At 37.2% G+C, this 14,705-nt stretch overlaps 2 protein-coding genes and 1 non-coding gene across 5 annotated transcripts; 1 reads left to right on the top strand and 2 right to left on the bottom strand.

Moving 5' to 3' along the window:
• Positions 1–426: 426 nt before the first annotated feature.
• On the bottom strand, positions 427–9,039 carry LOC121807530. Of its 3 annotated transcripts, none has more exons than XM_042207788.1 (15): positions 8,724–9,039; positions 7,862–7,952; positions 7,678–7,762; positions 7,468–7,537; positions 7,269–7,344; positions 6,837–6,906; positions 2,892–2,937; positions 2,540–2,798; positions 2,250–2,455; positions 2,090–2,164; positions 1,915–1,975; positions 1,702–1,782; positions 1,390–1,469; positions 1,122–1,231; positions 427–838 (listed from the first exon to the last, which is right to left on the bottom strand). In XM_042207788.1, the coding sequence occupies exons 1-14, from the start codon at positions 8,840–8,842 to the stop codon at positions 1,150–1,152; spliced, it is 1,401 nt and encodes a 466-aa protein (XP_042063722.1). In that variant the 5' UTR covers positions 8,843–9,039; the 3' UTR covers positions 427–838; positions 1,122–1,149. The 3 variants fall into 3 exon arrangements, with proteins under 3 accessions (XP_042063722.1, XP_042063723.1, XP_042063724.1); XM_042207789.1 differs by having other exon boundaries at positions 427–835; XM_042207790.1 differs by having other exon boundaries at positions 7,862–7,917; positions 8,724–8,840.
• Positions 9,040–10,134: 1,095 nt separating this feature from the next.
• Positions 10,135–10,208, top strand: TRNAI-AAU. Its single transcript has one exon. It is a non-coding gene; the product is annotated as a tRNA-Ile (tRNA).
• A 389-nt stretch (positions 10,209–10,597) lies between these two features.
• Positions 10,598–13,168, bottom strand: LOC121807531 (transcription factor bHLH30-like). The gene is made up of 2 exons (XM_042207791.1): positions 12,229–13,168; positions 10,598–11,440 (listed from the first exon to the last, which is right to left on the bottom strand). Exons 1-2 carry the CDS (start codon positions 12,820–12,822, stop codon positions 11,009–11,011), a joined length of 1,026 nt encoding a protein of 341 aa, XP_042063725.1. The 5' UTR covers positions 12,823–13,168; the 3' UTR covers positions 10,598–11,008.
• Positions 13,169–14,705: the final 1,537 nt, after the last annotated feature.

Genomic DNA, 14,705 nt, shown 5'->3' with positions numbered 1-14,705 from the left:
CTCTACTTAATTAAGATTAAAAGAAATTATTCATTTGGAAACAAACAAATGATGGTGGAACAATTTGTGATTTCGTCACATCCATGATTGACAGTAAAGTAAGATCTTGCTTTGACAACATAATCTGTTTCTTGATTCGCTGCCTCTTTTGGCCTTTGATCTCAACAAGAAGCCATTAATTTGTTGTACCATTTCAAAATTTAATGCTAGAATAGCATCAAATTTCCTATTTTGTATTTTTTTTCTTGCAACAATTAAAATATTGAAACTTCTACAAAATATAGACCCTTCATTCATCAGAATTCAATTTGAGTTATTGTTTGACTACTTCAGGTTCTAGATGTTTAGGCTGCTCAATAACTCTTCCACAAAAAAAAAGTACACCTGCATAAATTATATGTTCAACATATTTCGGCGAGCATCGTCTTGTCTTAATCGTTTGAAATTAGATAATCTCACAATTTCTTTAAAATTTGTACAAAATATGCCCACCTGTTTTAAATGCCCAGGTTGTGGAGACCCTCTGATGTCGAAAATGCAACAAAAAAGTTGGCAACTCTAATTTTAGAAAGCTATTTTGAGACACAAAGATGGCCCATTTTCATGTTCTAGAACCAAGATTTCAAAGCCTCTCCTATCTAGTTCAGGTAGCTTATCTAGACCTCAATATGCCACGTCACCCTCAACCCAAAATTAGTTTTCTTCATAGGCCCAGCTGCCCCCCTTCTCCACCTCTCTCTTCGTCGAAGACAACCTTAATGATCTGTAACACTCTCTCCAGGTTCATGTACTTGAACCAGTTGTCTTCGATTTCGACAACGCATTTTTAGAAGGGCTACTACAGGAGAAGATGCGATTCAAGATTAGAACTATTGCTTCGGCTTAAATATACATTCAAGAAGCTTCAAACCAACGACCCCATTTTTCGCAGTCATTCAGCTCGAAAACAAACATATTCAGGAGTCAGAAGAAGAAAAAATAAATCATCACTTTGAACACATACAAAATCATTCCAAGTTATGCGAAACTATTCACAGAATCGAACAGTTTTGTATTTTCTGTGATGGTGAATGACTATAAATTATCAGTCACCTTCAAAACAATGTGAATTTAGACTTTACCTAGCGAGGCCTGTGGTGTAGGTAGTAGCTATACATCGTCATATACATGGAGCCGCTCATCAATGTATACACGGCAGATAGGGCATCTCTTGCACTTCTCGCAGCAGGTGCTGCATATAAGGATCGAGCCACGGTCAGAATTATTAAGGATTACAGTAAGAGAGGAGAGACGAACATTCTCATGACAACCCTTCTTCTTTCTCATAGTTTTTAGGTTTTCGACAAATTAGGCAAACAAGAGAATGGATTGATGGGAAAACAGTGATACCTGCAAAGAGCATAATGCCTGCAAGGGAGCAGGACTACGTTTATTTGCTCATCAAAGCAAACTCGACAAAGGATCTTTTCCTGGATATAAAAAGCATCGTGGCCGTTCAGTAAGATAACAGAATTTCAATATAAATGCATGTTGAAAGAAATTGAAATGATTTTTTTGATGGAACCAATGTTCTTATTATCAGAGAATTCAAGTCCTTGCATCGCTCGTGAAATATGAGACCTCGTAAATCAAATAAAATAATCCATGAAAAGATGAGAATTTTTTACTCCCTAGATGAGATCTAATAGAAGTTAGACTCACATTTAAAAGTCTGTCAAACTCTTCCTGGCTGATATTTGTGATTTCTGTTTGTGAAATGAGGGCTGATTGAAGCCTCCCTATCTGATGGCAAAATGTAGCAACATCACAATGAAGTATATTGAATGAAAAATGCATATAGTAAAAAAAAAACTTTGGAACATAAACGAAAAATTCTTCATATTGCAAACAAAATCTATATGCATTGAAGATCACCTCCTTAGCAAGTTCAGACTTCGGCATCTTCTTGACAGTATCAGGCGAGAACGTATTGTACCTGTTACGAATGAAGAAAAATTCTATGAGCTGTTGTGATGAGATCATTATGCATAGAAAATTAATGTCAAATTCTGCTATAGAAGAACATGAAGCTTTCACTGCAGTAAATTACCCTGAAGCCCATGAAGAATATAATCGAGCTTGCTCTTCACGGCTTCCTTCATCAATTGACCACCATCCCAGGAACCTAAATCGAGAAAATCCATAAAGATCGACAACGAAGTATGATTATGGAGAAACTTTAGAACTTTTAACAATTTAAGAGGCATTACCTTGATCCACGACGCAGGAACCCCATATAGTCATAAGCACTAGCAGGTAACCTAAAGCTGCTTCCCGTTTCAGCTTCATCATTAAGTAAGATGGAGATTTTCTCAAAGAATCTATATATGGCGAACAAAAATCCAATTCCTTGCAGCAACAGAAGAGGAGAAAACAAAAGTGGAATCGGGATACGTCTAACAGCAGGGGGGGTTCCCTGAAATAGAAATTTGTAAATATGAGATTTAACTCATAAAGAAATCGATAACTGTCCCACTATAGATTTCATATCTTGACTTACCTCCAAGTACATGAAGAGCACGACTTGGAAACCAATCAATGGAACTTTCATGATATGACCACCAATGTCTTGCAAACTGCACGTTCTGTTTTCTTGATTCTCTTCATTGGGTGGTACTAATACACCGTTATTCCAGGTAAAAGATCTGATATTTGATGACGACGATGATGATGCTGTTGCTGCTGTAAGATGTGAACGTCTATGAATTGAAGGATTATACCACTTAGTGCAAATAAGGAATGCGAAGCACTCTGCAACACTGAGAAGCAAAGGCACAAAACAAATATAACTGTCATAGCGTGCAACATATAGGACAGTCAATAGGATAAATGAAGCAGGGATATTCATGTACCCATAATTAATGAACAGATCCCACCAACCAAGACCAACTACATTACCTGCATATCAACCCACGGAGAGTAGAAGATGAGTACAACTTACAAATAATGATAAATGTTTCACAAGTAAAAAGAAAATAAAGAATTTTCTCATATCTTATGGTTTCTGATACACAGTAATTCAGGCAGCCATTATTAGGATGTGGAACATTGGGATTATGGAGCTGAAGTTCGGTTACAAGTAGTGATATCATTATGGGTAGTGGAACTTAAATAAAGTTATAGCTTTATTTCTAGAATTACAAATAGATGTAGTACTTGATATTGAAGGGGACTACTTATGAGTATTGTATTGGATGACATTGATAAGGCTTTTTCGTGAAGAAAAGAAGTATTGTATTAGACGACATTGCCGAGGCTTTTTGTGAGGGAAAGAGGGTCTTCCTTTCAAGCACAAAGAGCAACAAACATCCATTCGCTTCTTTTCACTTACAGATTAGTGGGAGGAACATGGATAGAAATGGTGCTGACACAAAACTTAGATGCTTGTGTCAAGGTTTAGCGAAAACGATGGAAGAGCAAAATGCTCGTATGATGCTATGGAGGCCTACATGGAAGAGCAAAACACTGGCATGAATCCTACGAAGGCCTACAATAGGACTTAATTTGAAAATACTATCACACTCTTTACCACTACGAGGGGTGAGGTTTCATCCCCTGAGAGTTTGATAGCTCAGATTAAGGCAGCCGGGGAAAACAATCCCTTGTCCAGTAGAAGCAGCACCAAAATTGATATGCATCGTTTATCTTGAATTCTTGGAGTGGTGGTTACCCAATCATCGAAAATAACAGTTGCAAGATCATGAAGAAGTGGGCAGAAGAAATGGGTTGGGGTTACTCCAAGAATGTCAGTTACATTCTAATACAATACTTAATACTCCCTCCGTCCCATAAAAATAGACTACTTTTGAAACGACACGGGTTTTAATGCACAATTGGTAAAGTAAGAGAGATAGAAAGTAAGAGTAATTGGAGTATTGTTAGTAGAGAATGGAGCCCAACCCATTAGAGTGAAATTTTTTTCCTAAAATATAAGTTGCTATTTTTATGTGGCGGAAAAAAATGGCAAAAGTGGTCTTTTTTTTATGGGACTGATGGATTTATTACCATTAGATTCTTCTTTAGGAATCTCAAGTACAAGGGCTCTATATAACGGTTCGTTGAGATTCGTTTAGATACCAAATTGAAATAATTGTCAACAACATTTTTGGTTAAGGTTTTCCTTGTAGGGAAGAGTTATCTATTACAATCTTATTTCCATCCTCATTATCTTTAGCAGATTTATCATTGACGTTGTGCGACATGCTACTTATGCCACATATTATCGAGAGTATATGGTCCACCTGCCTTTCACTCCGTATCCAATGGTGCGGTGAGCTTGGAAAGTCAGAAGGCAAAACTGTCAGATCGGAGCTGAGCTTCCATCCACAGTTGAGTGTGCAATCCTCCGTTCGATGCAGGAAATCCTCAAACTGCAGCGCCTTGACGCACGGCTTCAGTATTCCCACCGCTGCCCTTTCCCATTGAGAGTCCAATCGGCAAGGCTGCGAGTGTCCCTGTGCAAACCTACTATCTCATGACGTGGCGCCAACAACTTTGCTGCAGTCCAGCCCTCTACTTCATTCCCAGAAACATCAGCCAACCCCGTGGTTAAATTCAGCCTCCTACTTTGGCGCCAACAACAAGGCCTGTGGTGATTTCACATCAAACGAAAACTCCTTCCCCGCCACAGAGTCATGCTTGCAGTGAGCATCCACCACATCTACACCTCAACCTATTCCACCGAAAATGGCTTACCCATTCCTTCCGGAGATAAATGCAATGCACAGGAAACAACAAGTTCACCAGCCACCCATCTTCATGGCTTCACCAATTAAGAGCATCACATTTAATGGTTGGCAATAAAGCGTACATAGCTTGGGCTGGCCATTCTAGCATGGTTGATTGGTGGTCAGCTGGAACTCCTATATATGATGTGATGTCTGGATACACTCCATTTAGGGAAAAGATTAGAAAAATGATTGTTGTCAAACTTTCTCAGTCCATGGTGCAACATTGTTTCCTTTGTGATTGTCATGGTATTCTTTTGTTCTACCCTTTTCCTCAAGTCCGCAAGCATGAGTATGAGCCTCCTCTAGACAACACAATGTGTTTAGGGTTCAATCTCAGCCTTGAGGACAAGGCTGTTTCGATAGCGGTGCAATTGATATGCATTTTGTTTATCTTGAATTAATGGAGTAGCGGTTACCTAGTCATGGAAAGTCTCCTTGAACATCAGTTACATTCTCATACAATAATTAATACTATTCCCTCCATTTCCTAAAAATAGGAACTTTGGAAACGGCATGGATTTTAATGCAAAATTGGTAAAATAAGAGAGAGGAAGAGAAAAAATGGGTAAAGTAAGAGAAAAAGTAGTGGATATAGTGTTAGTGGATTTTAGGGTCCATTTCCTAAAATGGAGAGTTACTATTTTTAGGAAACGGACCATAATGGAAAGAATTTCTATTTTTAGGAAACAGATGGAGTATTAGTTATTATCATTATATTCATCTTTAGGTCTTAAGTACAAGGGCACTATATAATTGTTCGTTGAGATTAGTTTAGATATCATATTTGAAGTAATTGTTAACGACATTTTTGGCCAAGGCTTTCTTTGTAGGAAAGAGTTATCCATTATAATCTTATTTCCATTCTCATTATCTTTTGCAAATTTATGATAGCCGTTGTGCGATGTACTACTACTTATGCCGACATATTATCAAGAGTATACGGTTCACCCGCCTTTCACTCCGTATCAAGGACCTTTTGCTTCATGCCCCTCCCAACGTTTGTCCGACTCTGTGGTTCCTTCCAGACCTCAGCCACAAGCCATGCTTGCGAAAACACCATTGCTCCTACCTCTTGTTTACGTGGGTCGTGGCAGCACCTGATGCTTTTGTTGAGTCAACAATTGTGTCTGTTTTTACCCTTGAAATTGTTACCGAGGTTAATTCCCTTTTGTCGTCAGTTCTCGCTCCAACAAGAGTGGCTGTTGTTTCTAGTCCATCATCGGCTGACGGCCAGACACTCCAGCCCCTTTTGTTACCGATGTTAATTCCCTTTTTCGTCAGTTCTCGCACCAACAAGAGTGGCTGTTGCTTCCAGTCCATCATCGGCTGGACACTCCATCCCCTGACAATCCACCGCTACAAGTACTGCCCTTGTCACTGCCACAACAACGTGTGCATACTCCAGCTACCTTGCTTTTCTAAATCTCAAAGTTACCACCAAGATTTTTAAAGGTTGCAGACTGTTCAGGGTTATGCTCTTTTCTTGGTTCAAGGTGCAGCATTGGTTCCTTCATATTCTTGGGTGTCTTCAGGTTCTTATTTCTTACTCATGTCCATAAACCTAAGTAGAAGCCTCTACCGATCCAAGCAAAGTGTTTAGGCCTGACATCCAGCCTTGAGGACAGGACTATTTTGATGGCGGTGCTATTGATGCGCATTAATGCAGGCATCCGTTATTTGAAGGTGGAACATTGAATGATGGAACCGTAGTGGAGAAGTAGTGGATGCCGGTTACTTTGGTTATGGATAGTGGAGCATGAATAGAGTTATAGCTAGTTAATATTTTCTAGCAAGTTTTTTAATCATCTTCTTTCTATAAATATAAATATAAATATATGTCCTTGGATGTTGAAGGGGATTACTTTTGAGTATTGTATTGAACGGCATTGCCGGGGCTTTTTGTGAAGGAGAGAGGGCCTTCTTTAGAAAGAGTTGTCTTTTATTTCAATCATATTTTCTCTACCATTTTCTGCAACATAAGGTGATGCCTTAATTGTTCCTAAAATGGATAGCTTATGACAGAACATAATCATTGAGATTTCTTAGTAGTGAGTGAGCTGAACTTACCACATAGTTTCAGAAGCGTAAATGTTGTCGCAGCAATGAAGAAGACCATTGAGATGGAAATCCAAAAGTGCTTAAGACAAAAAAAAACATTTTTAAACAGTAATAAATATACTTCGGTGTAACTGGCCATAGATAATAGTGGAAATTAGTATCAGATCCTCAATCAAAATCAAATACTCTTCTTGGCTAATTAATAGAATAGCTTTAGTCGATTCCTTAAATCCTCCAAAGGGATAACTTGGAACAGCATGATGTGTAAATGTATTCCTTTAACAATTCAGTATCTTTTCTGTACCCACCTTTCCCAGAGAGAAAAAAAGAAGAAGGAAGAACATGTACCCTCCATTGAAGAATGTTTTTTCATGCTAGTCAAAAGCACAGATATTGTCAATTCAAAAGCATATTTTAACAGATGCTTTACTTATAACTTACTGGGAGGGTCTCCCAAACAGCTTCATCACTCATACTATCGACATCGTCATCTACAGGCATAAGGGCCCTACACATCCTGAGCAGCAGAACACAATAAGGACTCAACATACATTCATCTTTCACTCTGTGAAGATAAAAGGCAAGGACTGAATCAAAAATTTTAAAACACAACCATCTATACTAGACTTGGAAGTATTACCTAATATTATCAACCAAAATCGCAGCCTCTAGAGCTAGCAGAGGCAGAAACACAATCTTCAAATCTACAGCTGTTATTTATCACATTATAGAAACAGGATGAGTTCATAATAAACTTGTAAACTTTCCTTAAAGAGCATTGAGATAGGTATTTCAGTAATACTGAACATTTTAGCAAATATTGTACACGAAAGCAACAAAAAAAGCTTACCATATATTTTCTCGAGATGTACACAGAGGAGAAGTTCGAAAGCAATAAGCAACGGAGCCGCCACAATGGCATGAAAAGGCGCCCACTGTCCGTCAAAGTGTTCAAGTAATAATAAAGAGGGATCAGTGAAGTAGGAGGAAAATATCAAGGGAGATATCAGAGCAGTACAGTATATTCATCATACATGTCGGCCATGAGGCATAGAAGGGGCAGGTAAAGAGAATCTTCCTCTTGCTACGACTGCATGAAATAACCAGATAGGGGAAAAAACCAACCTACAAAAATTGCACAAATACAGAACCAACCAAATATTATAGAAGCATGACACTTAACACGTTATCAGTGGACTGTGTAGAGTCTACAATATTAACTAAAATGTTTATACACAGAAAAATGGTGTCTTGCTCAAGTGGAGAGTCTTCAGGTGTTCTACTCATTGAGCAACGAAGAAAAAGAAAATGAAACAAAAGAAATACGCTCTCAATTGCCAAAAAGGATTCTCCATCACCCAACGGCCTCAAGTTCTTTTCAAACAACAGCCACGTTTAGAAATGCAACAAGGGATTTATATATTCCATCACTTTTCATAAATTTTAGGGGGTGAACCTTCTCTGGCTAAAGAAAACCCTCCCCTCTACCTCTAAAGAGGTAATTCACAACTGGGAGCATTCGCATTTCCATCTTCGTACAAATCACTCACAAAAAAATTATAGGCACAAAACTTACACAGAAGCATATTAGCTTAGTAATCTTCACAATTCAAAATACAATCCCTAGTTTCCGCATTCCTTAACCTAGCTCAAAAGTTTGAACCTTTATTCTAATTAAGATAATATTCAAAGTTCCTAATGTAGATGCAACTCCTGCACCAATCTAACAAATCATAACCCAAAAACCAAATATCATACAAATAGAGCATAATTCCTAATACTCTCTAGCCATCTAATTACACCTATAAAACTCCTCACAGCTCAAATATCATCTTCAGTCAAAAAGCAAACAGAGCATAAGTAACACCAAAAAACACAAAGACAGAAGAAACATACCACCAAGAGTAGTTGACAGCATGATCGAGCTTGAGAGAGAGAATGATAGAGAAGGAGAAAAGCAAGCCATGAGCCATCGCCACTTGAAAAGACTTGAAAACTCTCGTCCAGTTCATCATCTCCCCAAATAAGCACCAAAGCGCACAATTACACCGAGTCAATTTTTGTATACAATCTATGCATAGCAACGGCTGTTTCAGATATCAACGCAAACAGCAAAGGATGTCTTTGGATTTTCAGCCGAATGTCGCTTTTGCTATGATTGAATGTCGCTTTAGATTTCAGTTTGGGCCTTTTGGGGGATTGATTCGAAATGCCCCAATTTGCCAATGGTCTTTTCGAAGAAAGGTGGCGTCGTACAGGTGTACTGTTGTCATTTCATATGGCGTTGTTAGATTCCACACTACCGATTTCATTTGGGACAATAAAATATTTAAGATCCATTTCGCTTGAATAATTCATACTACTACAAAATTATCGAAAATATAATTTAACCTTTTAGACCTCCTACATGTTTAAACCTCATATAGATAATATGCTATTCATTTGAAACATAAGAAAAATTAATTGATAGTATATGATAGATCTATTTATGATTTTAACTAAAAGAATATAAATACAAATTTAGTCTATGCAATAATATGAAATGTGACTACTTTTTCTTTTTTCTTTTGAAATATGTTCATATGATTCTCATCTTTCATGTGATTTAGCTCAAATGACTTTTGTCTTTTAGTTGAAATTGCCTCTAAGGGGTATATTCGTCAAATTCATTTATATTCCATCCTTTCCTTAATATGTCTATTACTTTTTCTATCAATCTCATCTATACTCATATCTCTTTATGTTTTTTCCATTCTCAACTCGTCTACATATCTATGATATAAAAGAAACCAAATACTAATCCTTGGACCAGCTATCTCATCCATTGAGATGCCTACAAATCAGCGTGAGGAATAGTCAATGGATCCGTCGGTGGATACCATTGGTAATTACCATAAAAAAAGAAACCAAATACTACCATCCGGGATAAATTAAATCGAATGTCAAAAGAGTTTATATTTTGAGTTCTGTTCGGTTTTGAAAGATTATATCTCATATAATTGAATATGTATTATATTTGATCCATAAGATAAAATCTCACAACTTAATTCTAGATGGATAATAATAAAATAATGAGTCATATACATTAATATTCACAATCCAACTAAAATAATCTCACAACTTAATTCTAAATGGATTATCATATGATATAATGGGTCATAGCAACTAAACGACACCTTTAAGTAGTGATCACACAGGTAAAAAATAATACCTTATCAAAAAATAATACTGTAGCAGATTATATTATTCGTTTATTTTCTAATGTTGTCACTACAAGAAACTTATATAGTTGCCAAACGAAAATCCAGGCCTATTAGCTCAGTTGGTTAGAGCGTCGTGCTAATAACGCGAAGGTCGCAGGTTCGAAACCTGCATGGGCCACATTCTTTATTTTGGTCTGTTTTTACGTATTTTGTGTAGTAGGTGTAGTTGATGACGAAAAGACCCTACAACTTTCTAAAAAAGGAATGTATATTAGTATATTTTTTACTATTATTACTTAAAAAAATTTACATATCACACATGGAAAGTGTAATAAGCCGCAGTTAGATTAAATTGAACCATTTGTGCAAGGCTATACTTCTTACTTTTTAGATGTTTTATTATATTCAATGGATATTCAATCTATATTAATCAATAAAAAATAATACTACAAGCTTGCAAATACTGACGTAGTTTATGTAATTATGTATATTGCGAGACATAATAATAAGTTCTAGAGACAGATTAATTTCAAACTAAATCAATAAGAAGTTAATGAAGCCAAAACATAAATACTAAAAAGATAAATCAAGGTTCTTTCACTAGCAGTGCAACCAAAAATCTTGCACTTTGATTACAACAACCCCAACCAAGGGTCAAGTCCACACTTACATACTAACCACTTAATTTCTAACCTTCAACACAGAATAAGGAAATAGTATCAAATATACCAATGACGATATTGGTCCTATATACATTCCCACTATCGATGGCTGTCCGTCACGGCGGCCGGAGGACGAGTCCAGCGGTTCACTTCACTTTCTCAAAACCTAACATACAGACGAAACCCAATTTTTTCTCCCTCACACCCCATGTTAGTTTAAAATAAAACACAACCCAAAAACCACACAATACCCCAAAAAAGTGGGAAAATCAATTTAGGTCATAAAATCTTGAATTCAATTTCAAAGAGACCTATGTTAAAGGATATTGATATTGGTTCTTTGCCTCTTGACACTCCCTGAACCGGATTCTTCACCACCTTTCTCCATCACCGCTTTAAGAGCTTCATGAATTGAGCTTATGGATTGCTCATCACAGCTATTAGATTCATCATCTCCGGTTATGAACAACACATTCCTCACTCTCCCACCAAGCGTCGTGATCTCCGCTTTCAGCGTTCGCAGGCGGAGGGCCTTCAGCGTCTTGATCAGGTCCGGCAAGAGGTCAGACCGGTCCTCGCAGCATATCGACGCCTTGATAACCGGTCTACCCTCCTCGTCCGGTTCGCTATCCACGGTTAACTCGTCCGTTTCGGTCGGGACCAGGCTCGTCTCGGCTATTAGGGATGTCTGCCGCTTCAGTTCCTTCACGTGCTGGATCACTTCAGCCAGGAGCGAGGCTTTGTCTGTCTATATAAATATAAAAATGGATTTATCAATTAAAACAAAAGGAATAAAGCTAGGGATGTGTTGAAACCGTGCATTGCTCATTGAATCTTAAAGAGTGGTGTGCGCCTTCTGCACAATGTATAAAAGGTGTGATTTTTATTCCATGGTTGTGTTTGTAATAAATTAATGCGGATTAATCATGTAAGATGTAGGTGAATAATGTGTGAGAATGAGGCTAATAGGCTGACAAGAATGCTTCTTTGTCTGGCTTTTTTGGAGTGTTTTTCTTTTTCAGATACTATCATACTTCAATATTTTGACTGCGAATAGAACCTTTTGGCCTGCTGGTTCCTCTTTATCATGTCAAACTTAGCGATATTTACGCATGTTCAGAAATAAATTTTCAGGAAAAAAAATGGAAAATCACTACAAACATGAGCAAGTTAATTTTATGGCTTTTGGGTGAATGATACATAAAAATGAGGCGCCTTTGTCGAATTGTTTCCCGACTCATGCTAAAATCTTGATAATCTTGGTGATAGAATATAGTAATAGTGAAATATGGAAATCAAAATTTAGTATAAATTGCCAAATAAATCACGAAAGATAAAATGAAGTTAACAATGTCTAATTAAGTTCGAATAATGTTTTGTCCACGTGTTTTAAATCAAAGTAATTTGCCGGAAGAGGAACTTTCGTGATTTATTTTTCAGATCTTGAAAAGTACGGGACGAACAAAATTTGATCATCTTTTGTGATTAATTTGGCAATTTGCCCTAAAATTTAATACTACTAGTAGCAATGCTTACTTTGGTGGTGCTAGGGAGCAAGCTTCGAAGCTTAGCAAGATGGTTGTTGATTCTCTCTCTTCTCCTTCTCTCCGCTTCGCTGTGGCTCTTCGACGCCGCGAGGGCCTTGGCATCCATGATTTCCTGCGCCGTCATCTTCTGCAGCTCGGCGTGGAGGCCGAAGGGGGCGGCGCTGCTGCCGGGGTGCACCACCTGGCCTAACGACTCTGTGAGGAACCTCAGGTGGTGTTCGCCTTCGTATCCGAACTGCAGCCCCGACGGCCTCCTGCCGAAGAGCCCTCCCTGCTGCGGAGGCGGGAGGAGGAACGTCGGGTCGTGGACCGGGTTGAAGGCGTGGACCGGGTTGAGGGCCCACGGTAGGATCTGTGGGACTTCGGCGTAGGCGGCGGCAGCTCCATTTAGACCATTTATGTATGCATCTGCGACTGTGGTTGTGTTGTGATGCTGCTGCTGCTGCATATCTTGAGGGATAGTAGTGTTGAGATTTTGGTTTTGGTCTTGAATTTGGAAACCCTCAATGTTATCAGTTAAGATATGGATCCCATGAGAAATGTTTTCTCGATTCTCTTTGTTGTTGTTGTTGTTGTCACACATAATATATGATACTATATCTATATGTATGTGTGTATGTGTGTGTGGAAATATGGAGAAAAGTAAAACCCCACTTGAAGATTTATAGGAGAAAGAGGCAAGAAATGAAGATGGCTTTAGGGTTGTTTGACAATCATGCCATCTTTCTTTCAATTAGGGTTATAAAGAGAGAATATATATATGATCAAGAAACTTGTATTTTACTTCTTGATCTAGAAAAAGAAACAAGTTGGAGAAAAGGAAGAAACAGACCTATTGTTTTTCTCTTTAATTCAATTTTGGACTTTTATTTGACAATCTCTTCTCTTCTATGGCACAGCCTTTATATATATGGGGGATGTGGTTTCTGAGGAAAGGTGAGGAGTGAAGAGGCACCCCTTTTATCCTACAATCAAATAACCTTTCAAATTTTTTGTTGTGCTTTGTTAGTACTAGTATATCTTTTTGGTCTATCTCACCCCACCACCTCTCCACTCTCCTAATCTTGCTTCCTTTCTTCTTACGGCACTCCATTTTCTCTCTCTTACCCCATATCCATTTCTGTAGCTATCACAACAAATGGAGTAACTTTTTTAGGGTGTATATGGACACACTCACACACCATATTTTAATGTGGAGTGTACTTTGCTTAGTGATTGGTTCAAAGATTATAATTACACTCCCTCAGTGCACACACACACAGGTAGTGAAGAACACTCAACAAACAGATTGTCGACCGAGCAAAGACAAATAAAATAATTAAAGCCCAATTAATTAAGTGTGTAAAAAGGAATTAAATATAGGGTATCCCACGTTCTTCAATATAAAGGCCTTTCTCTATATTATTTCCACGCCAAACCTTTCTGCTTCCCAATGCAATCATTGTGTCTTGGAACACACTCCCCTACCCCACCAGGTTATCTTTATTCTTGCATACAGTTTCTGTCTCTATATGTTTAGCCTCCCTCGGTTTCAGGTGCATGTATTCATGACATTTACTATTTGCTGCTTACTGTCACTTTTCCTATTAAAATTTTCTTGCAGAACAAACTGCATTTAGAAGTTGAAAATATACTACAAGAAATAATGTGATATGGAAGAAATAGTTATGATGGGGGACTGGTGAATTTTTTTAGTATGCTTTATTGGGAAGTTTCAAATAATAATGAATATAGTAAAATCGCTTTTGTTGGGAAACAGTATAGTTAAATGCAGTGTTTTTCTTGTTTGGGTGTGGGGTATTATGATTTGGATTTTGAATACTAGGTTGCTTCTCAACTTTAATGAAGGGAGTGCTCCTTTTTCTCATATGCCAACGCTACATATTTGTAATATCAATTGATAATACTAATATACTATATAAAACCATGAATTTCACATTCTGTTTTTGTTAAAATATAAAGAGAATATTTATTATGCATTGTATAATTTGGTCAAATGAGACTACATTTAATTATATACTTCTTTCTTATTATTTGAAAACTTTTTATTTCTATAATATAAGATGTGAAAGAGATATTAGTTCAAATTAAAAAAAATTTAATATATAAATTAACTAAATATAGAAATAAGAATTGATTGGCAGACAACCTAATTAAACGATTTTAGGGTTTTTTCAAATTTTGTTTTCGTTGTCTAATAAGAAATGGTAGTTTTTTGGGTCTAATTTATAAGTATACATCGTAAGCGTCCTCTTATATTGTTTATAGCATCATAATCTAAAATCAAGATCAAATCTCCATCCTTAGATTTTAAAATGAGTGGATGAGATTAAATTTTACGAATTTCAATAAATAGTAGATAAAATATCAACAAAAGGGTAAGATCGTCATTCTATTATCGTATCATAAATTTTGGGTTTTTTATATCAACATAGTGTATTACAAATATCAACACAATGACATGAG

Source organism: Salvia splendens, chromosome 6 (genome assembly GCF_004379255.2).
Source record: "Salvia splendens isolate huo1 chromosome 6, SspV2, whole genome shotgun sequence".
NCBI classification, from domain to species: Eukaryota; Viridiplantae; Streptophyta; class Magnoliopsida; order Lamiales; family Lamiaceae; genus Salvia; species Salvia splendens.
Note: the sequence above shows the minus strand (reverse complement) of the source record. Positions and strands in the feature narration are given on the sequence as shown.